This window comes from Dreissena polymorpha, chromosome 11, assembly GCF_020536995.1.
Source record: "Dreissena polymorpha isolate Duluth1 chromosome 11, UMN_Dpol_1.0, whole genome shotgun sequence".
In the NCBI taxonomy this organism is placed as follows: domain Eukaryota; kingdom Metazoa; phylum Mollusca; class Bivalvia; order Myida; family Dreissenidae; genus Dreissena; species Dreissena polymorpha.
This window is the reverse complement of record NC_068365.1, coordinates 1,490,848-1,518,337: the sequence shown is the minus strand read 5'-3', so window position 1 is coordinate 1,518,337 and position 27,490 is coordinate 1,490,848. Positions and strand designations below refer to the sequence as shown.

Sequence of the window (27,490 nt, the reverse complement as noted above, 5' to 3'; positions counted from 1 at the left end):
TTGCCGATTACACGTATTGTATTTTTCCTCTGCGTAACGAGTAAATCTGTCTCGGAAATACCCGGGTCCAAAATACCCGGATTCTTTCCGCTTCATCCAAGCGCTTTCAGTATAACCTTCAGCACAATAATATGTACAGAAGAAAGTGTCTATATAACTACGTGTTATTGTTGAGAAAATGTCGAAACCGCGAGGCCGTAAAAAGGGAAACATCTTATCCCAGGCACAAAAAAACAGCGAGCTACACAAAATCAGAAGCGGAAAATATAGTGAACCTAATTATTGAGGAAGCTGTGAGTGAGGCAAGGGCTGACAGTGCTTACATTGTAAGAAAACTGGTGGAAAAAATCGTCGATTTTTTTTTATATCAAGACTGTATATTATGGATACATCTACAAAAGAGGCCCATGAGGGCCTGAATCGCTCTACTGGCTGGAATGTTTAACAACATTGGGAAACAGTTTTAACAATTATTGTTAATGTCATTTTCATCAATTCAAAATTTTGTAACTACTTGTATTTATGAGGACTTTGTTATCGAGGCCTTCATTAATAATTGTTCATTAGAAGGGAATACTTTTATGAGTGATTGAATGGCTGGTTAATTGACTTGGATTGCATTCAACATGCAAGGGAATACTGAAAACACAAATCCTTTCATCCTTGCCAAATGAATTATCAGATGGCTTAAAATATTTTATTTTATTTTAAATTAATAATTGCAACCAATTAAACAACCTACTTAAATGCCTCCGACCAATACAATTAGAATCTAACAGAAGCATAATGACTCACTTTCAAACAAGCATAAACTACAAACAATTAAGTAATATCAGAGACGTAAATTAAGAACAATTAACAGATCCCCAATTGAAGGAAGTAAAGATCGGCTTTTAAATCCACTAACCTTTGAGGCCAGCTGCACATATCTCAAGAGACCAAGTAGATGTGTGTATAATAAGCAACACTTTGTTATTTCATAAAGAGTTTTATCTGGGTCAGGCGACTGGGGTAAAGCATGTAAAGTTCCACCCATCAGTGACATGCTTGACCGATGGATATAAATAGATTTACTCACATTCAACAAACCTATCTCCCAAATAATTTATAATGGACAGTTCCAAATTCATATTCGCTTCAAAGAAGGGGCATTATATTTAGACAGAAAAGAATGTGGTAACAGAAAACAGAATAAGAACAGAAATTTCATCCTTTCCTGTTTCTTCTTTTCGAGATTATTTCAGTGACAAGTTTAATTAGCAGACTATCATATAAATAGAAATTCCTTTGTGTCTTACATCTTTATGCGTACACATCTATGTGCAGATCTGCTGCCGAAAAAAATATCAGAAGAAAATGTCATAATCTCTTTTTGTCATGTAGCAGACGATTTTTAAAAAGTAATGAAGTAAAAAACAAAACACTGATCGTTTGAAAGGTGACAGGGAATCAATCAGACCAAAAATATGGGCTTAATTGTATAAATGAGGTAAAAGTGCAAATGACTCCTTTTTAATTATTAATTTTCAACTCATCTCCATTATTTATAGGGCTCAAGCCCTTGATAGTATGAACAATCTGAGTAAGTTTTGAATAAACAGACCAAAAATGGGAAATTTATTGCATAATCAAGAAGAAACGTAAAATTTAAACTTCAAAAGGCAAATTTTCTTCACTCTCAATGGGGTTCTGGCCCTTGATGATATAAAACATCCATTGAAGTTTAAAAAGCATAGAACTTTATATGTAAACAAAAAATTATAACAAACGAGGATGGACACATGACGACCACAGCTATAAACACTGTGCAAATTTGGAAAGAATAAGATGGAAACTGTGTACTTAATCGCGCAAACAAGGAGAATTTTCTCAAGTTCAAGGGGGGATTATTGTGTACTTATTTCTCCGATACTGCTCATATTCAATAGGATTCAAGTCCTCATTGATATAAAGATACTGTGCACATTTGGAAATAATTGGATGAAAACTGTGGAATTAATTGCGTAAACAAGCGGGATTTCAAAATTTTCTCATATTCAAGGGGAAGTCATTCTGGACTTATTGCTTCGATATTGCTCTTTTTAAAAAGGGTTTGGGTCCTCATTGATACAAAGACACTATGCAAGTTTGCCAAGAATTGGATTAAAATTATGGACTTTATAACATAAAAAACTGAATTTTCATTTTTTTTCTCAAATTCAAGGGGAGATAATTCTAGACTTATAACTCAGATATTGCTCATTTTCAATAGGGTTTGACTCATCATTCAGATAAAGACACTGTGCAAGTTGGGAAATAATTGGATGAAAACTGTGGACTTTATTGCGTAAACAAGCCATATTTAACAATTTTCTCAAATTCAAGGGGAGATCATTCTGGACTTTTTACTCTGATGTAACCCATTTTCAATAGGGTTCGAGTCCTCATTAATATAAAGACACTGAACAAGTTTGAAAAGAATCGGATGAAAACTGTGGACTTTATCGCGTAAACAAGAAAAAGTCTATGCACGGACGACAGAAACCATGCCATGACATAAGCTCTTCCAGGCCTTCGGCCAGTAGAGCAAATAATTAAAGATCTCTGAAACTATTCAATTAAGAGTGGAACTTCAACCAGCTCATTCAGGTAAGCATTTGAGAATTTAAGACAATGAAAATACCCAATTTTAATACAAAAATACCCTATTGTCAATTAAAGTAGTGGGTAACGACTTTTTTTGAACCCAATTGAAAATGAAAATACCCAATTGAACTCAAAAGTAGTGGGTATTTACCCAATTACTCAGAAAAGTTATCTGGAGCTCTGAATATATTCCATGTTATAAAAAAATTACATTTTTGTTATTAAAAGTGTTATTTTTGTGAGAACGAACTGCAAACATTTTTATTAGTTATTTAAAGCTTATCAACAGAAGTTGTAAATATTTCAAAGAAAAATATAACTTTGTGTATTTCTGACCTGCCTCCCTCAATCTCGATGACATTTTCCTCGGTAATTGTTGGTCTGACATACTTGTACTCACGGGCACAGGCTGCCAGGGCAAGCAGGCTGAAATGTAAGGCCAACAAGTAAGCATGAACACTGTCCACTGCAATAATATAAGCCAAGGTCTGCAGAAACTGGGTTTTATGCATCTTCGTATAGTGTGGTCTCAGATTAGCCTGTACAGTCCACACATCTTGATCAGGAACAAACTTTTCGCCTGAACTAGTTTTTTGCTTAGAAGAGACTTCCCTTAAAAGCGGAAAATGTTGTCCATGATTAGCTTTCGCAGAAAAATATGTTAATCTGTAACGCCACTTTACGTATGTGTATTAAGCCTGTTTTTCTCACTGTGTTTCAGGCTTAATGCATGTTTGAAAAGTGTCTTCCCTGATTAGCCTGTGCAAATCAAAAAATGTTGTACCTGATCAGCTTGTGCGTCCCTTACCAATCCACTACATTCCTTACTAGTGCAATGCGTTCCTTACTAGTCCACTGCATTCCTTACTAGTGCACTGCATTCCTTACTAGTGCACTGCATTCCTTACCAGTCCACTGCATTCTTAACCAGGTCACTGCATCCTTAACCAATATACTGTGTCCCTTACCAGTCCACTGTGTTCCTTACCAGTCCACTACATTCCTTACCAGTCCACTGTGTTCCTGACCAGTCCACTACATTCCTTACCAGTCCACTGTGTTCATTACCAGTCCACTACATTCCTTACCAGTCCACTGCGTTCATTACCAGTCAACTGCGTCCCTTACCAGTCCACTGCATACTTTACCAGTCCACTGCATTCATTACCAGTCCACTACATTCCTTACCAGTCCACTGTGTTCATTACCAGTCAACTGCGTCCCTTACCAGTCCACTGCATTCCTTACCAGTCCACTGCATTCCTTACCAGTTCACTGCATTCCTTACAAGTCCACTGCGTTCATTACCAGTTCACTGCATTCCTTACCAGTCCACTGCATTCCTTACCAGTCCACTGCATTCCTTACCAGTGCTCTGCCTTCATTACCAGTTTACTGCATTCCTAACCAGTCCACTGCGTTCATTACCAGTTCACTTCATTCCTTACCAGTCCACTGCGTTCATTACCAGTTCACTGCATTCCTTACCAGTTCACTGCATTCCTTACCAGTCCACTGCCTTCATTACCAGTTTACTGCATTCTTTATCAGTCCACTGCGTTCATTACCAGTTCACTTCATTCCTTACCAGTTCACTGCATTCCTTACAAGTTCACTGCATTCCTTACCAGTCCACTGCTTTCATTACCAGTTTACTGCATTCTTTATCAGTCCACTGCGTTCATTACCAGTTCAATGCATTCCTTACAAGTCCACTGCATTCATTACCAGTTCACTGCATTACTTACCAGTTCACTGCATTCCTTACCAGTCCATATCAGTCCTTACCAGTTCACTGCATTCCTTACCAGTTCACTGCATTCCTTACCAGTCCACTGCATTCCTTACCAGTTCACTGCATTCCTTACCAGTTCACTGCATTCCTTACCAGTCCACTGCATTCCTTACCAGTTCACTGCATTCCTAACCAGTCCACTGCGGTCCTTACCAGTGCACTGCGGTCCTTACCAGTGCACTGCAGTCTTTACTGGTGCACTGCGTTCCTTACCAGTCCAGTTCCGCTGCCAGGTCCAGTGTGGCCAGTAGGACCCTGGAGTGTTCCAGCACAATGTCCTGCAGGCGGTACATGATGGCAGTCTCCATGTCTGAAACACAGAGGACAAGGGTGTAACAGACTGCGTTGTGTGATATAATAATGCTAGCTTGAAAACAGATGAAATTTTTGTGGAATTCATGTTGTTGTGTGATGTTATATTGCAAGCAAAACAAGAACAAGAAACCGTCGGAGACGGGTGATGCTCCCTAAAGTGTTTTTTTTGTCACAATATTGCACTATATATTCAGAAAAAAGGAAACGTCTTGAGGGCACAGTAGTTGGGGGGACAAGAATTTTTTATATAAAATTTCAAAGGGCCATAACTCTGTGAAAAATCATCCGACCAGAACCCGCTGATAATATGCACATCTCCTCTTGGTAGTGAAGCTTCCCATAATGTTTCATTGAATTCCAGTCATTAGTTACTGAGAAATAGCCCGGACAAGAATTTCACTATATGTACAGTTAATGGAAAATTTCAAAGGGCCATAACTCTGTGAAAAATCATCCAACCAGAACCCGCTGATAATATGCACATCTCCTCTTGTTAGTGAAGCTTCCCATAAAGTTTCATTGAATTCCGGTCATTAGTTGCTGAAAAATAGCCTGGACAAAAATTGTGCACGGCCAGACACACGGACGGACAGATGAAGCGGCGACTATATGCTCCCCCCCAAATTTTTTGGGGGAGCATAAAAACAAATTTAAACATGTTGTTGTTTGTGGTTATATTGCAAGCAATACACATTTCAGAATTTGACAACCCTGGTTGTAAGACGTATTGTTACAAGCAAAACTAAGAACAATTAGTATCACACGTTCCATAAGCCACAACTCCGCTTAACATTTCACAACAGATGAGGCTACGCTCATTTGCATTAAGCATGATAACTTGTATTTATCTAAAACTTGTTTTAATTATATATATCTCTCTCTCTCTCAATATATATATTTATTTATTGAAGTTATCAAGTATTTCATCTATAAAATACAAGCTACTGGATAGCAGAGGCGTCGGAGATGGGGCTGCTGAGACGGCGGCCACCGCCCCAATATTTAGGCAAAGACCTTCTTTCATTTTTGTATTATTTCAATACCTGTGTATATTTGAAAATATCTTTACCATGAAGCAAAGTTATCACGCTTTCGCGGTTATGACACGTGTATTGTTGATTGTTATCACTCGCCCACAGTAGTGTACGTGTCAATTGTTAATTAATCGGTCTTTTTTATAACGATAATCCCTTTACGCCAAGTCGCATATGAATTTGTCCAGTTTAAGGAAAAACGGATGTATACATTTGGAAAATTTTAAGTGTGATGATCTTGTGGTATGCCGGCCTGTGTTCAGTATTCAATGTAAAAATGACCTTGTGGTACCTGTATGGTTGCCGGTAAGTGTGAAAATTAAACAAGGGCTGTTTGTAAAACATGCATGCCCCCCATATGGGCTGTCAGTTGTAGTGGCAGCCTTTGTATGAATACGTTTTTTGTCACTGTGACCTTGACCTTTGACCTAGTGACCTGAAAATCAATAGGGGTCATCTGCCAGTCATGATCAATGCACCTATGAAGTTTCATGATTATAGGCCTAATAATTCTTGAGTATCCTCCGGAAACCATTTTACTGTTTCGAGTCACTGTGACCTTGACCTTTGACCTAGTGACCTGAAAATTAATAGGGGTCATCTGCCAGTCATGATCAATTTACCTATGAAGTTTCATGATCCTAGGCGTAAGCATTCTTGAGTTATCATCCGGAAACCATTTCACTGTTTCAAGTCACTGTGACCTTGACCTTTGACCTAGTGACCTGAAAATCAATAGGGGTCATCTGCCAGTCATGATCAATGTTCCTATGAAGTTTCATGATCCTAGGCGTAAGCATTCTTGAGTTATCCTCTGGAAACCATTTTACTGTTTCGAGTCACTGTGACCTTGACCTTTGACCTAGTGATCTGAAAATCAATAGAGGTCATCTACCAGTCATGATCAATGTACCTATCAAGTTTCATGATCCTGGGCCTCGCATTCTTGAGTTATCATCTGGAAACCATTTTACTATTTCGAGTCACTGTGACCTTAACCTTTGACCTAGTGACCTTAACATCAATAGGGGTAATCTGCCAGTCATGATCAATGTACCTATGAAGTTTCATGATCCTAGGCCTAAGCGTTCTTGAGTTATCATCCGGAAACCATTTGGTGGACAGATGGACCGACATGTGCAAAACAATATACCCCTTCTTCTTCGAAGGGGGGCATAAAAACAACTATATACATGTAGACAAATCACCAAAATTGATTGCGATAGCGTTCACATTTGATTGTCCTGTGATATTAAAGTTGTATGTTTCATGCGATATGGTAATATTGTTACTGTACATACATGTATAAAAAATACATCAAATAAAACTTAATACTAGCATCTTAATGTGACTTTTAGCAGTTTAAGCAGTATTGCATTGCATGATCCCTATTGTTGTGTCGCCTGCTACAAAGTACAAACTGCTACATATAGGGATCACTTCTCCGTCGTCTGTCTGTCTGTTACAAAATTTTGTCATTCATAATATGCCTGCAATAGACAGTGTATAAGGTACAGGTATCAGGCATAAAAACGCACCAGAATGCGCCAATTGATGCTAAAATTTGATTTTTTTTAATGGGGAGGCCAGACCCCACCAACGGGATCCCATCCCGTACCCACCCCCTCCGCCACCCCAATGTCAATTTGCTTCAGACGCCCCTGGATAGTAATGTAGTGTGAGATCTCTTTTACATTTTCAAAAACTGGGAAAGCAGACTTCTTTTATGTGTTATGAACCATAAATATTGGTAACATTCTGAGAAACACTGGGAAAATCCAATTCCATTTTTAGACACGTATAATACACTCTCTGAATTGTGGACATGATGTGGATACGATGTTATTCTGCACCTTTATTCAATAAATGTTAATGTAAAAGTTAACAATTTCAAATTAAATCATTGTTTTCAAGAATATTTTCCATTTTGTTTTTATCGTAAAGAAGTTATTTTATTAATGGAATATTAAATACTGTAAACGTATAGAAATTCGTTGGTATGAAATTGCGTGGTTAAATAAAAAACTACTAATTCGTTACACGTAATTTCGTGGATTTCAAATTTTCGGAGAGACGTGACCTTCATAATAATTAAACTTTTATAAAAACAACCAGAGTAATAACGAAGCATAATCTGCTAATCTGTGTTGACAACAAGACTTGAGGTTACTTGTGCACTGAAGCATGAAAGTGTTGCAGATAATTGTCGATAAGAACGATAAAGCGGCGCACTTGTGGGTCCCCGTTCGCTAATTGCCATCAATGTTGTTTTGACAATATTTGCAATTCTCAGCGAAATTGGTCCCCAAGTAGTAACAATTGAGTAATAAGGTCCCCAAAACACACGCGTGAAAACTGTAATGTCTCTATAAACTTTAATTGGCACTAATTGACATACGTGATAAATCTGCAAACTGTTAATTTGACGACTTCACGTAAAAGAGAGCAATTGTTGATGTACAGTTTAAATACTGTGCTTGATTTAAAAAGTAATTGTCAGAAATGACATTCGGAAATGACCAATTTCGGATTAAAAATGGATAAATAATCGTTGGTACTTGAATTCTTGGTTCAATAGACCAACGAAATCCACAAAAATTCGTACCACACGAAATTCAATGGTTTTACAGTAACTATATGATTATTTTCTTGAATTGTATAGAACTTGTAGATTGTGTGATATTTCATTTACCTGGCCTAGTTGGCTTGTGGAATCAAACATCACACAATAAACTTGTGCGATAAAGTGCACTGGAACACAATGTTATAATCACTATACACCCAGATTGAATACTCATACTTTAACATATTGTATTAAATGATAGTACCTCTCCCGAAATGCCTATGAGCCTTGATCTGGGATAAACAGGCCTTATGTATGTGGTAGAATGTCAGCCTTGCTCTGCGGAAATGGGGCTTAATGCATGCTAATCAGGGACCATACTTTAAGATCTTGATATTTTGCGAATTCTTTGGGAAAATCCAGTTATGGTGGAAAATGTTGTCATTGATTAGCCTGTGTGGACTGCAGAATCTCATCTGGGACAATATTTTACCCACATGCATTAAGTCCCATTTTCACAGAGCAAGGCTCGTATGTTACCTACCTGTGATGTCACACTTGGTATCCCCCAACATGGAATCCAAGTCTGAAAGTACACATACATGCAATCTCAACGTCACAATCCACATTTATAAACTTATGGACTCTTATTCAAATCTTACCAATAAACCAACTATTTAAGCAAAATGTGTGTCATAGTAAGTACAAATTAACAAAAATATAAAAGACAAGCTACTTTTTTATTATACTAGTAATTTCAAAATGACATTTCAACAGTGAACAAATTGCAATTGTAAACACGAGCCAAAGAAATTTGTGTAAATTAACATTAACAACAACTTATTGAAAACTGCAACAATCAACAGATTACAGGAAATAAACATCAAACATGAGACACAATTAAAGTCCTACCATTAAAAAAGATTTAATGCATCCTAAAATGGCCTAAGTTTTCATGAAAAAAAGTTACTTATTTCACTCAATCCTATTAGTTGGCAAGAAATGCATATAAGCCGTGCTCTGTGAAAAGGGGCTTTATGCATGTTCAAAAAGTGTCATCCCAGATTAGCCTGTGCAGACTGCACATGCTTATAAAGGACAACACTTTCTGCCTAAACCTAAGAAGAGACATTCTTTAAACGAAAACAATCATAAAAGCGGAAAGTGTCGTCCATGATAAGCCTGTGCGGACTCACAGGCTAATCTGGGACGACACTTTTCACAGAGTGGGGTTCATATATTTTTGTGTTTGGGGTTTATAATTTATTTTATACTTAACAAGAGTGTTATGTTCTTTATCATTTTAATCCAGAGGCACTACACACCATTTTGTGTAAAAAAACAATATCATTTACACTGGTGTTAATGTTTGACTGATTTGAATGTTGTTCTTTATTTTGGTTGGTAAAATGTCTATTAAAAAGTAATTGCGTACTGGGGCTTTAAAGCTACAACAAAATACCCGTTTCATTCTGGGAAAAATGGAATTAATGCATGTGCATAAAATGTTGTCCCAGATTTGCCTAGGAAGTCTACATAGGCTTATCATAAACGCCAATTTCTGCCAAGACTAGATATTTGGTTAGAAGAGACTTTATTTAACCGAAAAAATCCATTTAAGCAGAAAGTGTTGTCCCTGATAATCCTGTGCAGACTTCTAAGGCAGATCTGGGATGACATTTTACGCAAATGCATTAAGCCCATTTTTCGTAGAACGCGGCTAACAAAATACCTCTGGTGGCTGGACTTCTGTAGTTGTACACATTGTTGGAGGAAAACTAACACAAAGGCACAGATCATGAATGTCCAACCGTGAACCAAGAGTCAATACACACAACAGAAACATTTCATATAATTTGCTATGTTTGTTAAATCAAAAAGATCCAACCAAAATATGGAAGTATGCAAGTTTATATAATTATTATCTAAGCATGATGCATGTGCTTAAAAGGTTATCACAGATTAGCCTGTGCAGTCCCCACAGGCTCATCAGAGGCGACACTTTCTAATCTTACGGAATTGTTTGTTGAAAGGAATTCTCTCCTCAACGAAAACACAGTCTATGGGGGAAGTGTCCTCCCAAATTAGCCTGTGTGGACTGCACAGTCTAGTCTGGGCTGACACTTTATGTAGCCTGTGTGGACTGCACAGTCTAGTCTGGGCTGACACTTTATGCACATGCATGAAGCCTGTTTTCCTCAGAGCGAGGCTCATATAGGAGGCCTACTCACCACAAAGGTAAGTCCTTCTATCCCATAGTTGTCTCCAAGCTTGGTGAGGTCTGTGATGCCTGACTCAGGGATGGCCAACAGGTAGCCTATCTGACAACATGGCATAATGGAGTGGTATTAATGGTTATATGTTTTAGAGAAAAAATGTGTTTTACAAAATGTGTGATGTTGTTAAAAATACACACAGAGCATTTAACATTGGAACGTATAACACAGAGCATTCAGTCCTATAGAAACCCACCTATGGTATGCATAACACAAAAAATTCAGTAACGGAACCCACCTGTGGCAAGTAAAACTAAGAACAATCAGTCACAGTTGCAAAGACTATGGCCCAACATGTGGTATTAATAACACATCAAATATCTTGTTTATGTCCTATGGATACCAGCTTATGTTTAACATAATACAAACAGTTAAGCCCCAGTCCTATAGACAAACACCTGAGGTATACATAACACAGAGCATACTGTGAAAGTCCCATACACACTTACCTGAGGTATGAATAACACAGAGCTTTCTGTTATAGTCCTATACACACATACCTGAGGTATGTTACACACATACCTGAGGTATGTATAACACATCTAGCATTCTGTGACAGTCCTATACACAAATGCCTGAGGTATGTATAACACAGAGCATTCTGTGACAGTCCTATACACACATACCTGAAGTATGTATAACACATCTAGCATTCTGTGACAGTCCTATACACAAATGCCTGAGGTATGTAAAACACAGAGCATTCTGTGACAGTCCTATACATATTTACCTGAGGTATGTATAACAAAGCATTCTGTGACAGTCCAAAACACACATACCTGAGGTATGTATAACACAGAGCATTCTGTGACAGTCCTATACACACTTACCTGATGTATGTAGAACAGAGCATTCTGTGACAGTCCTATACACACATACCTGAAGTATGTATAACACATCTAGCATTCTGTGACAGTCATATACACAAATGCCTGAGGTATGTATAACACAGAGCATTCTGTGACAGTCCTATACACACTTACCTGAGGTATGTATAACACAGAGCATTCTGTGACAGTCCTATACACACTTACCTGATGTATGTAGAACACATCTAGCATTCTGTGACAGTCATATACACAAATGCCTGAGGTATGTATAACACAGAGCATTCTTTGACAGTCCTAAACACACTTACCTGAGGTATGTATAACACAGAGCATTCTGTGACAGTCCTATACACACTTACCTGATGTATGTATAACACAGAGCATTCTGTGACAGTCCTATACACACATACCTGAAGTATGTATAACACATCTAGCATTCTGTGACAGTCATATACACAAATGCCTGAGGTATGTATAACACAGAGCATTCTTTGACAGTCCTAAACACACTTACCTGAGGTATGTATAACACAGAGCATTATGTGACAGTCCTATACACACTTAGCTGAGGTATGTATAACACAGAGCATTCTGTGACAGTCCTATACACACATACCTGAAGTATGTATAACACATCTAGCATTCTGTGACAGTCATATACACAAATACCTGAGGTATGTATAACACAGAGCATTCTTTGACAGTCCTAAACACACTTACCTGAGGTATGTATAACACAGAGCATTATGTGACAGTCCTATACACACTTAGCTGAGGTATGTATAACACAGAGCATTATGTGACAGTCCTATACACACTTAGCTGAGGTATGTATAACATAGAGCATTATGTGACAGTCCTATACACACTTAGCCGAGGTATGTATAACACAGAGCATTCTGTTACAGTCCTATACACTCATAACTGAGGTATGTATAAAACAGAGCATTATGTGACAGTCCTAAAGACACTTACTTGAGGTATGTATAACACAGAGCATTCTGTGACAAAGTCCTTCAGTTTGTTGAGTTCTTCTTGAGCTACTTTTGACATCACTTCTGGAAGCTGGCTGAATATTCTCTTTTCTTCATGAAATGACAGAAAACTTTGTATGTAGAAATACAATTTATAAATTCTACCAATTGCAATTTAGTTTCTGGGTATACCTATTTAAGACCGATTTGCTATGCATTTAAATGCCAGTTCTTGCATGAGAGAGAACTAAAGATTAATAAATCATCTTTTGGTGTCTTTTAAAGGTGAGCATAATAATATGCATTTTTTACAAACATATTTTTTATAGAGATCCACAAAACAACAGCACCATACATTTTACTCAAAAGCTGAAAAACAACTTGTCAAAATTTGTGCAGATTAAGTATTTATTTACACATGGTCTTATTTGTGTTGTATGTTCAGACAATGAAAGGCAATACGCAAATCCTCACTGTGGTCCAACTGTTGAAGTGCCTGTCTGAGAGAGCTATATCTATACTGCATTGTTATTTAAAGCACTTTCCTGGTGTCTCTTAAATGTCAACATATTTATATATTCTTTACATACTTTCCATCGTAGAAGACCCACTAAGGATGCATTAATGATTTATTTAAACTGGGTCTTATTATTTGTTCTTTATTCAGACAACACAAATACACTTCAGTACAAAGTCAATAAACGCGGCCTCACTGTGATCCAACTGTTCATCCACGCCTGTCTTCACCACAAACCTACTCTGGAGAGAACTTTCTGGAAAGTCCACCTGAATATGCAGAAGGAAACTATAGGAGTCCAAGTTTAGAAATCAATTTAAATGAGCAGCACTCTCGGAAAACAGGGCCTAATGCATTTGCATCAAGTGCAGTCTGCAGTTTGCACAGGCTGATCAGGGACGTCACTTTCTGTTTTTACTGTATTTTTCTTAGGGAAAATCCAGTTTTGGCGGAAAATGTTGCCCCTGATTTGCCTGAGTGTGCTGACTGCACAGGATAATTTAGGACGACACTTTATGCATATGCATAAAACCCTCTTTTCCCTAAGTAAGGCTCAAATGTTTTTATTGTTCATCTGATTAATTAAAAACCTTTAGGCTTTCAGAAAACACTCTTGAGTCAGTTTCATAGGATAAACCTGTACTTGTTGTGTTTGAAAGATCATGAGAATGCTTTTTTATGGGTGAGTTAAGGGTGGATACGGATCCAACTCTGGACCGCTCAGTTGACACCATATTCTCTACACCTTCGCAACCATCAGACTTGAATTCCGAGCAATTCATGTCTTATTTCACATAAGTGTATTCACGTTGGAAACATCGAAATTCAAGTAAAAATATATTGTCATAAGTTAACAGTTACAGCAAACTTAAAGATTTCAGCTGTGTCATATGACAATGGATATTATACCACATGCGGCAAGCATGGCTCCACACCAGCAGTCTGGTGAGGAGCTTAACTGTCTTCCATTGAGTCTCGCACAGTCTTCTGATTTCATTAGGGGAGTTAACCCTTTCCCACTTAGATACATATTTTATACAAAAACAAATACATAGCATTTATATAGCCCAAAAATTATTTACATATTCTATTGCGCTTCACAATATTACATATTCAGCATTAAAACCAAAACGTATTAACGATATACATTTATGTTCGAGAACGTTAAAACAATCAACAAACAATTACTATATTGGTTAGTAAAAATGCAGATTTCATATTAATCCTACAAGTACACTCATTGTTTGTAAAATTGTCCAAAGAGATGTGTTTTCAGCCTTGATCTAAAACTGGCTTCAAATTGACAAGCTTTAAGATACTCAGGTAGATTGTTCCACCATTTTGGACCGACGACGGCAAGAGATCTGTCAGCAAGTTTTGTTTGTCTTCTAGATATGTTGAATTTTGTGTCATTGTTTGACCTTAATTTGTATTGTCCTCGAGCAGGTACAAACAATTCTCTTATGTAAACTGGAGCTGGGCCATTGATTACTCGAAATACTACAACTAAAACTTTAAACATCACCCTGGCCTCTACAGGGAGCCAGTGTAACTTTTTTAGGAGATCAGTGATAGGTTCTTCACAAGATGCGTTCAGGACTACTCTTGCGGCATGATTTTGAACTTGCTGTAGCTTCTTAATTTGGTGAGCGGGAATTTCCGTAAAAAGACCATTGCAAAAGAAAAGACCATTTTGATGTGTTTGTAGTCTCTTAGAAAGTTATATTTAATTGAAGACCATTCTTACTAGATTCAAGTTTTTAAGGCTTCCAACACTGATTAGCAGCAAACAGCATAAAACCTGAACAGACTGCCAAATACTCCCAGGCTGTTATGGTTTTATGCTGTTTGCACATAACCATTTTCATTTTGCTTCCGAGTGGGAAAGGGTTAAACTGGCAGCATTGGATACAACAAGATTTATGATGATCATTAGTGTTGTCTTTTGTAATTTATTTGCAAATTAATAGTCAAACAAGTCACAAGTGGTCCAGATAGAATGTGCGTAAAGTGTCATCCCAAGTTTGCCAGTGCAGTCTGCACAGGCTAATCAGGGACAATACTTTACGCTTCAACTTTATTTTTTGCTAAGTCGGGATTTTCTTTATTCAAACAATATCATAAAAGCGGAAAGTGTCGTCCCTGATAAGCCTGTGAGGACTGCGGACTGCACAGGCTATTCTGGGACGACACTTTACCCACATGCATGAAAGCCCCTTTTCACAGAGCACAGCCCATAAATATAATGACGTACTATTTTGCTGATGTAGTTGGTGATTCTATGCAGGTCATCACTGAAGGTCTCGGTGATCTGGAAAACAGAAAAACTTGGAGAATACATTGAAAACAAGAGTGGAAAAAAGTCAATAGTCAGGGTGACTATGACTTATACTGGAAAGTCGGAAGATTACTTTGTAAGTCAATTTATTTCAAAGTCCCTTAAATCAAGAAAAAGTTATGAGACTGACATGGACATGCAGTTTGACTTTATAAATAGAAGAAACATACAAAATATAAGTGACCACTGTGACCTTGACCATGGTTGATGCACGCAACACATCATCTTGATATGAAAAACGTTTTTGCATTTTATTTCAAAATCCCATCATGGATAACAAAGTTATGGGCTAGACACAAACATATTCTTTCATCATGTACAAATAAGGAAAATGAAAAAAAAAATCCACAGTCACCTTGATGTTGAAGCTAGCCACATTTTGTCATGATATGATGATCATTTTTAGCAAGTTTATATCAGAATCCCATAATGTACAATAGAGTCATGAGCTGGACAAACTAGAGCTATGACGTGACGAATACCCCCACATGCCGGATAGACACAGAATATTTTGCATGTTGTCTTCACATCAAACAGCGGACACCATTCTTAATGTTTTAAACGCACTTAGTGACCCCGTGACCTAGTTTTTGACCCGGCATGGCCCATGTTCGAACTTTACCTACACATCATCTAGATACAACTTCTTACCAAGTGTGCTGAAGCTCGGATGAAAACTACTTGAATAAGAGAGCGGACACCATGCTGAATGTATAAAACACACTAAGTGACCCCGTGACCTAGTTTTTGACCCGGCATGACCCTCATTCGAACTTGACCTAGACATCATCTAGATACAACATCTGACCAAGTTTGGTGAAGATGGGATGAAAACAGCTTGAATTACAGAGCGGACACTTAATACAGACCGACAGACAGACCAACCGACTGACCGACCGACTGACAAGCTCACTCCTATATACCCCCCTAAACTTCGTTTGTGGGGGTATAAAAATGTTCCTAACAAACAAATTAACACACACACATAAACACATGCACACACGCAAACAGGGTGGAACAATAAATGCACTTCTGAGATTATCATGGCCAGTAGTGTAATAATTTAAACAGTTATGCGTTTGTAACCATCTATAAATTATGCATCTGCATAAAACACATTATATATACAAGATTACAAAACATTGTTCAACATGAAAGCTTACCTTTCTAAATATGTGAACAGACTGTGATAGCACTCTGCACACTTCTTTGAGACTGGTTGCATTGTAAACTGTCTGAAACAGAACTACCAGGTAATATTGCCCATGTTGACTGGTTGCATTGTAAACTGTCTGAAACAGAACTACCAGGTAATATTGCCCATGTTGACTGGTTGCATTGTAAACTGTCTGAAACAGAACTACCAGGTAATATTGCCCATGTTGACTGGTTGCATTGTAAACTGTCTGAAACAGAACTACCAGGTAATATTGCCCATGTTGACTGGTTGCATTGTAAACTGTCTGAAACACAACTACCAGGTAATATTGCCCATGTTGACTGGTTGCATTGTAAACTGTCTGAAACAGAACTACCAGGTAATATTGCCCATGTTGCTGGCTAGAACAAAAGGACCATTATCATAGAAGTGTTTAATTAAATAAAAATTGTAAGCTGTCAACCTAATTAAAAGACATTAACAAGACTTGTAACCATAGGGACTGTTGCCCCACATTCAACTCTTGTCTCAAAAGTCAACTGAAGTACAAAAACATGTCATTTTATGATAAAATGTAACCTTTGACCTCTAAGTGTAACCTTGATTTTGTAGAAGGGAGACTATTGATACATGCACACTGTCATATAATAATGGTTGACATTTGTTATTTCAAAATCAATAAATATACAGAAAAGTTATGAATGTGACAGGAATTTTTGCACAGACCCACAGTGCAACTGCTAAATGCCGCCTTCTTTGAAGGGTGCATAAAAGTATAATAATGTAATACAAGACCTCCGCAGTCGGAGACAGATGCCCCATATTGGGCCTTGACACCTTTCACTCAATCCTTTGATGACACATAGAATGGAATCTAATTTAACACTTAATGTCACAGTGACCTTGACCTTAGAACTAGTGACCTCAATTTCAATATGGGTCATCTACTGTCCAAGGCCAATGCACATGGGAAGTATCAAGTCAATCAGTCAATTCGTTTACAAGTTATTGATCAGAAACAAACTGTTCTACCGACAGACAGACAGACCTACAGGCTGACCGACATCCAGCAAAACAATAAACCACCTCTTCTTTGAAAGGGGGCATAATCAATAATTCACTCTTACCTTTACTTGATATAACATTAATGTTGTAAAACTGGCATACACGTTTGAGCTGACTGATCTAGGGAAATCTCTTATTGACCACTACTTGCTTTTTATAGAACTTTACAAATACATTTTTTAATTTTTATGATAATCAGTTTGCAAATACTTTGTATCAATTTAATTTTCATCAGATTGCAAACATTATTTATCAGTATGATTTTATTTGAATCTTGTCCATCATGCTATGTCTGTGGTGTTGACTACCTTGTAGAGAGCCTGCCAGTCACCCACAGAGGCCTGGGACGTCCTCATACGAGTCAGGATCTTCTGCAAATACAACAGGAATGGTACTCATCATCATCATCAGCAGCAGCAGCAGCAGCAGTAGCAGCAGTAGCAGCAGTAGCAGCAACTGTGTTGAATTTATCTTTAGCATATTCATCATCAGAAGCAGTACAATCATCATCATCAGAAGCAGCAGTGCATCAGAATTATTATCATAACCATTATAGAAACAGTCGCAGTAACAATATCAGAAGCAGTTGAAGTAACTTGTTCAAGTTAATAATCTTCCTATTTTAAAAGACCTTCAACATCCTGCAGTTACTTTTGCAACATAAATATACTGTTTCAGACAAAAAACACTGACAAATAAATGTTAAAATAAAACATAACTAGTACAGAGAGAGACAGCTTACGGTGATGTTTTTCATGTGCTTGACAGCCTCTTCTAGTGCCGTCACATTCTCCACATTGCGAGGGTTGATGAGGTATGCAATGGTGGAATGGCGCGACTGGATTTCCCTTGCATCCTTCAATGGTCTCTGGAACCATGTCCTGAAAAACAGACCCATGTCTTTCTAAATAGAACCATGTCTTGAAAAGAACCTATTTCTTTCTAAATTGAACCATGTCCTGAAAAATATGACCATGTCCTGAGAAACAGAACCATTGTCATAAGCAACAGAACCATGTCCTGAAAAACAGAATCATGTCTGAGATATAGAACCATGTCCTGAGAAATAGAACCATATAGTCATGAGAAATAGAACCATGTCTATAGAACCATGTCCTGAGAAATAGAACCATGTCCTGAGAAACAGAACCATGTCTGAGATATAGAACCATGTCGGGAGAAATATAACAATGTCTTTCAAAATAGAACCATGTCCTGAGAAATAGAACCATACTCCTGAGAAATTGAAATCTAGTCTTGAGAAATAGAACAATGTCTTGAGAAACAGAATTACCTCCTGAAAAACACAACCACAAAATGTATACTTTTAGGGTAGAAACAGCACCAAGTGTCTTTTGAGTAACAAAATTGAATGTCCTCTCTTATACTTTTTGTTCATTGCTCAATGTTTGTACAGCACAATGTGCTTACATAAATTGTTAAATGCATCTGATATTTTTCAATAAATGTTTGCTGCCTGGCAGATGGTTTCCAGTAAATTTGGTTAATTGTAAGGTGTAGTTTAGTTTAACATTTGTTAAAATAAAAAGAATACTAAACTTACTTACAATTATGATAACTAATGTTCTAATATGTAATTTGGTATGTTTTGATACTGTTTCGGACAATAAATTAGACCTCTTTACATGGAGTATATTTATCTACATGGGCCTCTCACAGGTCAATTAAGTTTTCAACAACACCTAATAAAAAAGCACTTAAATAAAACTTATAAGTAGTCCCATAATTGAAAACACCACCAGAGCCTTTTTTTAAAAATTAAATAAACGAAGAAACTCTAGGTAGAAAAAACACGCCCAACATTAGACTGAAGGGTTTTATAAAGTTTGTGTAAAAAAAGCCATCAAAGACAGAAAATCAATAAAATATCAATCAATTTAAAGTGGAGAAAAGTCCTTTATATGACATGTTAATAGAGAAGCTAACCATACCATTAATTGTATGGTACGGTTTACAACAGGTCAGTACTAATAACACTGACACCTATAAAAGCAAATAATTACAGTTTGGGAATACAATTGAGCCGTGCTCTGTGAAAACAGGGTTTAATGCATGTGTGTAAAGTGTCGTCCCAGTTAAGTATGTGCTGTCTGCACAGGCTAATCAGGGACAACACTTTCTGCCTTAACTGGATTTTTGCTAAGCAGAGACTTTCTGTAAATGAAAATACCATAAGAGCGGAAAGTATTGCCCCTGATTAGCCTGTGAAGACTGCACAGGCTACAGGCTAATTTGGGAAAACACTACGCACATGAATTAAACCATTTTTCACAGAGCACAGCCCAATTAAACAACAAACAAATGTCCAAGCATCAAACATAGGAATCCTTAATGCATAGAGGTTTGACTTTGGTTGAACAAATACGGCATGATCAATAAAATATCCATCTCAATCAATATGATTGGCTATTGGCAATACAATGGATAATATCTATCAATTAAGTCCTTCATTCAATTAAAACTCATCTTAAATTACATCTGAGACAATTGCAGAAGCATACCAAAACTATTTACGTGCTCTAGTGGTCACTGTAAATTTCAATACAAAAGGGTGTTATCAGTCAGTGGATTTAGTGAAAGATATGTCAGTCTTGAAATACCTTGCTGGTATTAAGTGCTACACTGAAATAATAATTTGGCATTGAATTAAAATTTAATGTGCTAATTATTTTAATTTCATGAAACAATTATTGGAAAGCTTGCAATTTACCTGTAAATGATATTAATGAAAAACATATGAACATGGATATGAATATTTATACTGATTGCAGCGAACTGTCAGGGTTGTATTACTTTTAAGAAGATAATGTAACCAACTCGCAATGAGATAAATAATGTACAATTTGGACATTAAACAAGAAGCAATAATTTCTGTTTCAAGAGACATTGGTTATAGAAAGAAGTGCTCTCTACATGAAAATGAAATACAAATCATAAGAAATTAAAACATACAAAAGGAAGCTTTTATTTGAGGAAAGACTGTAAAAATAAGGTTGCAACACAAATTGACATACTCATTTTAAGACATATTAATCTTACAAAACAAAGCAGTTTGTTTTAATTAAGGGTTATCCTAATTAATAGAACGTGACCTCTACAAGATAACCTTGTTGTGATCGAACGTGACCTCAACAAGATGACCTAGTGATAGAATGTGACCTCCACAAGATGACCTCATGATAGAACGTGACCTCCACAAGGTGACCTCTGGTCATGGGGAGTTGTCCATCTTGTTGCTGTGGTGACCAGTCAGTCAGCTGTCGGGTATTCTGCTGCTGTCCATCTCAACAAATCATGGCCGAGAAAGCATGTAAGGTCACTGGCTGCACGTACATGAAAAATGGCTACCTCGCGATTGTCGAAGCAAATAATCGCAAGATAAAACTGTATGACACATACCTAAAGTGCTGCTCTTATATTACTCTAGAATACAGGCCATACAATATCTGCACTCAAGGAAACAGCCTTTATGTGACTTGTCCAAGAAAAAAACGGGTGCAGAAACTTAAAGTGACGCTACCATTCTTGTGCATCAAGCGACAACTAAAAAAGAGCTCAGACTTTTCAACCGAAGCAGAATGCCGGGCAATAACTGAGTATCACAAGGATCTGATCATCAGTGTAAAATATCGCACACACACACGCACAGAGGTAATAGAGCATACCTGGCAAATCCACATAGTGTCCACGGATGGTGTTGTAAAACGAAGAATTTCCCACAGTGCTGAAGGCATGCCCCTGTTCTACGATGCTAGATACATATGCCTCACTCCTGACATGAAGGAACTAGTGGTTTCAGAAGCAGAAGAACACAGGATCAAGTGTTTGAATTTGGAAACAGGGGAGCTAACTTTTAACCATAATATGGAGGAGCCAAAAGGAGTTGTCTGTGATAAAAATAGTAATATATACGTGCTGGGCAAGCATGGGGCCATTCGCTGGATACTTGCATCACGACAGATTGTGAAAGTCCTGATTAACGGCTCAGGCACTGGCAATTGTTCAGATACATTGACCTACTTAAAAAGGACCCACACATTTGCTATGCCAAGGCATGGACACAAACACAAAATTGACCTTTATAAAGTGAAGAAATCGGTACATAACAACTATACCTCGCCAACATTAACTTGATACCCATTCGTTTTTGGATATATATATTTATATATTGCTCTGTGAAAAGGGGATTTAATGCATGTGCATTAAGTGTCGTCTCAGATTAACCCATGCAGTCTCCACAGGCTAACCAGGGACAACACTTTCCGCGTTTATGGTATTTTTCTTTTACAAAAATCCAGTTCAGGCGGACAGTGTCGTCCCTGATTAGCCTGTGTGGACTTCATTAAACCCCTTTTTCACAGAGCACGGCCCATATATAAAGGTAACTGTCACATGAATCATGACAAGCTATACTAAATGTACACTGGAACTGATTCTAGCTTTCTGACATGTCACTTTAACAAATTGTGCGGCGTTCTGAGAAAACTGGGCTTAATGCATGTGTGTAAAGTGTCGTCCTAGATTAGCCTGTTCAGTCCGCACAGGCTAATCAGAGAAAACACTTTCCGCTTTTATGACATTTTTCGTTTCAATGAAGTCTCTTCTTAGCAAAAATCCAATTTAGGTGGAAAGTTTTGTCATTGATTAGCCTGTGCGGACTGCACTGGCTTATCTGGGACAACACTTTAAGCACATGCACTATGCCCAGTTTTCTCAGAACATGACTCATTTTAACATGTTCATAATGTCAATTGTGTGTTTTCTTTCGGCTTCACAGGCAAAGCCAAGTAACACTAACAAGTTTTAAAATGGACTGTCTCTCTTGCGTCTTGATAAAGTTGATTTTTCACAAAAATTTACTTCCACTTTTGCCTGATTTTCATAAAACAGTTTGTACATGTTGCATAAATCTTATTTTAAATTTACTCGAAAATTGGTCTTGTAATCAAATAAAAATAGTACATATGTGTTAAACAATTTAGGAACATTCCTGTCTCCATTGGACATCAAATAGAGGAGTATCCCACAATTCACTTTATGACGTCGTGCTAATGGTATGTGTTTATTCCAGAAAATGGTGTACTGTCTGGTTTGTCTAATGAAATTTATAACAAGATGGCCCTAGTTCGCTCACCTGAGAGGAGTCGGTTCATTCAATCTTTACCTAATGTCAAACATCCTGGTCAAGTTTCATCATTTTTTAACCAAAACTCTGGCGTAGGGAGTGTTTTTGTTTTTGTAAGATTTGAAATGGTGACCTATATTTTGAGTTGACCCCCTTACCAAACATCAAACTTTGCTTACAAGGATTTTGTATAATATAATGAAAATTTGAACAATCTAAGGGCAATAATTATGGCATTATGTGAAACAGCTGTTTCCCTTTCGCTGAAAAGTTACCCTTTATCCCGTGGCGTGCCTCAATACATTTCAATACACAAAATGACTCTTTTTACAATGTAAACAAACGGTAAAAAAAACGTAAAATAAAAAAGAATATTTGTTGGATTAGATGGAATACCTTTTTTAATTCAGTCGTGATCATAAAAAATAATTATAAATCTTGAAGTAAATCTTGATACGATAATCTAAAGTTAGAAAAAGAAGTTCCAAAAATTTGCTATTTTCACCGGTTAAAATAACAATTTGTTTATTTCCACTGCTGTTATTTCACTGCAGAAATGTCATATTTTATCATTAGGTATAATTTTTTTTATCCTTTTCAGGTCATAATGCCATAAGGTGAAATGTCTTTTTTGCAATTGTAATTAAATGTCCCTATTGTGACTTTAAGAATTGAGGCATGTATAATTGTAATCTAATCATAAGTTGAGACTAAAATTTTTAACAATTAAAAACTAGAGCTTAGTCACAGACGTGACGAATACCCCCACATGCAGCATTGACACATAATATTTTGCATGTTGTCTTCACAAATAACAGCAGACACCATGCTCAATTTTTATAACGCACTTAGTGACCCCTTTACCTAGTTTTTGACCCAGAAAGGCCCATGTTCTAACATGGCCTTAAGATCATCTCCATAAAACTTCTGACCAAGTTTGGTGAAGATCGGATGTAAACTACTTGAATTAGAGAGCAGACACAATGCTGAATGTTAAAAAACGCACTAAGTGACCCCGTGACCTAGTTTTTCACCCGGCATGACCCATATTCAAACTTGACCTAGACATCATCTAGATACAACTTCTGACCAAGTTTGGTGAAGATTGGATGAAAACTACTTGAATTAGAGAGCGGACAACATTGTGATGTTTAAAACGCACTTAGTGACCCTGTGACCTTGTTTTTCACCCAACAAGGCCCATGTTCGAACTTGGCCTAGACATCATGTAGATACAACTTCTGACCAAGTTTAGTGAAGATCGGATGAAAACTACTTGAATTAGAGAGCGGATTACATGCTGAATGTTTAAAACGCACTAAGTGACCCAGTGACCTAGTTTTTGACCCGGCAAGGCCCATGTTCGAACTTGGCCTAGACATCATCTAGATACAACTTCTGACCAAGTTTGGTGAAGATCGGATGAAAACTACTTGAATTAGAGAGCGGACAACATGCTGAATGTTTAAAACGCACTAAGTGACCCCGTGACCTAGTTTTTGACCTGGCAAGGCCCATGTTCGAACTTGGCCTAGACATCATGTAGATACAACTTCTGACCAAGTTTGGTGAAGATCGGATGAAAACTACTTGAATTAGAGAGCGGACACTTAATACGGACCGACAGACAGACCGACAGACCGACCAACAGACAAGTTCACTCCTATATACCCCCCTAAACTTCGTTTGTGGGGGTATAATAAATCTGGATGTATTCTCTTTAACTCATAATCAACCCTACATATACTAATATGATGCTGTTTTTTCATATTTAAGTACACCTAAGATCTGAAAGCATTAAATATGCTTTAAAGAAAATAATTCCAATAATAAAACCAACAAAATAACACAACTTGCAAACAAATGTGTAGAAAAAACAACAACATAACCAATGAAAGAATGATTAACAGAGACCTGGTAACAGAACAGAACAATTATAACGATAAACAAAAATAGAACAAGAGAACCGTCCCTTGCCTCAGCATCCTGCTGCCTAGCTGTGACTTGGTTCTGTTCATGATTCCTGTAAAGGGCAATAACTCTAATAAAGTCACAGAAAAAGAAAAAAAGCTTTTTGTTTTGAATCAAGTAATGCATTACCTTATACAATTGTTGCACAGATTGTGTGTGGTTAACAGTCTTAGTTAGTGTTAACCTTTTTATTTTTAAATGATTGCTTTAAAAGCTGTATACTAATTGAAACAACATTGAGAATGTTTCCACTGTAGAACCATACCTTAGTGTATGTGTAGATCTCAAGAATAAGCTCCTAGTGTGGGGATTAAACAAAGGACCTCCGGATCTCTTGGTGGCCCCTGTATCCACTTAGTATTTCTTTACCATTTGCATAATTTGTAGGTGTAAACTTTATATATATTGCGTGTGTTAACCAAATTCAGGCATTTGTAACCGTTACAACAAATGTCAATTTTTATGGCGATTTCCATCTGTTAGTTTTAATGCAAAGTGAATTCAATTTATTAATTTCAAGAAAAGGAATAAAATGTATCTTAAGATGGTTTGTAAATATCACCGCGTGACTTACCAAAGAGACTGAGGCCCTCTTTACCAGCATTACTGGTGCCCAGCTTGTACACAGAGGGATGAGACTCTCTCTGGAATATCTGTAGAGCGCTGGAACCAGCATGGAGGTTACTTAACACTAATATCAGGCACTTTTTAAGAGTTTTTCTCCATTTAATTGTGTTAAGTATGATATTGAACTACTAACACATTTTTCCATTGACTGCAATCAATTGTAATTTTAAGTATATAATGATAATTAACCACAGCTGGAATTTATGAAGTTTTCTATGAAATGTGAGCCAAGATAAATTTGGAATTAAGTGCAAATAATATGGTAGGAAGTGGAAGTACACTTTTAATGACAAAGTTTTCTACCACAATGACCAAGTTTCAAATTTTGCCTCAATAGCATAGGGCTATTTATGTTATCTGCATGTGTCTTATATATTGGAAAATTGTGTCATATACTTTGTGAGCAATAGAGTGTTAATAAGTCTTTTCTTATAGTTGACCCTTATTGTTTACCCAACATCACCTGTTTCAAATTCAGCCATGATACCCAGTATGATAGGCACAAATATTCTTACCAACTTTAATGAGCATCTTTAGATGTGGGTGGCATGAAACCTGTCACCTAATCAACACTGCCCAAACAGACAAATCTTGTGCATAGCTCACCTGTAAGCTGTCTCATCAAGGATCATCTGTGAATCACTGAAAGTGAACGCAAGAATGTACAACATCTCATTTACAAATATTACTTATTAACAGATATAGCTGATGAACACTCAATCATGCACATGCACAGTCAAAACCCCAAACAATGGCACCAAGATAATAAAAATCTTATTATTTGAGCTATGTTCTGAGAAACAAAACTTCATGCATGTATGTTAAGTGTTATCCCAGATTAGCCTGTGTAGTGTGCGCAGGCTAATCAGAGCAGAAACAACACTTTCTGACTTGACTGAATTTTCTTCAAGCAGAGACTTCCTTGAAACGAAAAAAGTTTGACAGGTCGCTGTGGTGTAATGGATATGGTGTCCGCCTAGCGACCGGGAGGTCACGGGTTCGATCCCCACCGTGGGAGCGTTCTTTAGATTTTCCCCAAAGACACCAAGTACTGGTTCTAGGCCCAGGAAACGGACTCGAGAGCGTTTATATAAGCCTTAGGCTTTCGATGCAATCGAGCTAAAATAAATAGGTTTAAACTAAACGAAAAAAGCCATAAATACGGAGAGTCATCTCTGATTAACCTGTGAAATGATTTAAGCCCCATTTTCCCAGAACAAGGCTCAATATTGCACAACCCACAGGGAACACGCATAGGGTCTAAGAATATATAATCAATGACCACAGGTGAAATAATATGAGATGTTTGCAAAACATGCATGCCTCCAACTTGCAGCCAAGATATCAATATGTGTACAGGTATCAGCAATCGTTAAGAGGCCAAGATATCAATATGTGTACAGGTATCAGCAATCGTTAAGAGGCCAAGATATCAATATGTGTACAGGTATCAGCAATCGTTAAGAGGCCAAGATATCAATATGTGTACAGGTATCAGCAATCGTTAAGAGGCCAAGATATCAATATGTGTACAGGTATCAGCAATCGTTAAGAGGCCAAGATATCAATATGTGTACAGGTATCAGCAATCGTTAAGAGGCCAAGATATCAATATGTGTACAGGTATCAGCAATCGTTAAGAGGCCAAGATATCAATATGTGTACAGGTATCAGCAATCGTTAAGAGGCCAAGATATCAATATGTGTACAGGTATCAGCAATCGTTAAGAGGCCAAGATATCAATATGTGTACAGGTATCAGCAATCGTTAAGAGGCCAAGATATCAATATGTGTACAGGTATCAGCAATCGTTAAGAGGCCAAGATATCAATATGTGTACAGGTATCAGCAATCGTTAAGAGGCCAAGATATCAATATGTGTACAGGTATCAGCAATCGTTAAGAGGCCAAGATATCAATATGTGTACAGGTATCAGCAATCGTTAAGAGGCCAAGATATCAATATGTGTACAGGTATCAGCAATCGTTAAGAGGCCAAGATATCAATATGTGTACAGGTATCAGCAATCGTTAAGAGTCGTGTTCTGAGAAAAACAGCTGGGCATAATGCTTGTGCGTAAATTGTCATCCCAGATTAGCCTGTGCAGTCCGCACAGGCTAATCAGGGACGACAATTTACGCTTTTATGACATTTTTCGTTTAAATGAAGTCTCTTCTTAGCAAAAAACCAATTTAGGTGGAAAGTGTCCTCCCTGATTAGCCTGTGTGGACTGCACAGGCTAATCTGGGATGA

The 27,490-nt window shown here is 37.3% G+C and overlaps 1 protein-coding gene across 7 annotated transcripts in view; it reads right to left on the bottom strand.

The window, feature by feature from the left end:
• LOC127850332 (mutS protein homolog 5-like) overlaps nt 1-27,490 on the bottom strand; it is a 75,116-nt gene that overhangs the window by 15,383 nt on the left and 32,243 nt on the right. For all 7 annotated transcript variants that reach the window (XR_008035212.1, XR_008035211.1, XM_052383298.1 and 4 more), the window contains exons 8-21: nt 25,842-25,877; nt 25,183-25,271; nt 24,615-24,660; nt 18,234-18,372; nt 17,800-17,862; nt 16,431-16,502; nt 15,184-15,240; nt 13,126-13,198; nt 12,414-12,523; nt 10,564-10,653; nt 10,065-10,110; nt 8,877-8,918; nt 4,634-4,730; nt 2,962-3,051 (exon numbers count right to left, since the gene is read on the bottom strand). Coding sequence is in view for 5 of the 7 variants with exons in the window: in XM_052383298.1 (XP_052239258.1) it covers nt 2,962-3,051; nt 4,634-4,730; nt 8,877-8,918; nt 10,065-10,110; nt 10,564-10,653; nt 12,414-12,523; nt 13,126-13,198; nt 15,184-15,240; nt 16,431-16,502; nt 17,800-17,862; nt 18,234-18,372; nt 24,615-24,660; nt 25,183-25,271; nt 25,842-25,877 (1,050 nt within the window). In the remaining 2 variants the exon portion in view is untranslated. The remainder of the gene's footprint in view (nt 1-2,961; nt 3,052-4,633; nt 4,731-8,876; nt 8,919-10,064; nt 10,111-10,563; nt 10,654-12,413; nt 12,524-13,125; nt 13,199-15,183; nt 15,241-16,430; nt 16,503-17,799; nt 17,863-18,233; nt 18,373-24,614; nt 24,661-25,182; nt 25,272-25,841; nt 25,878-27,490) is intronic.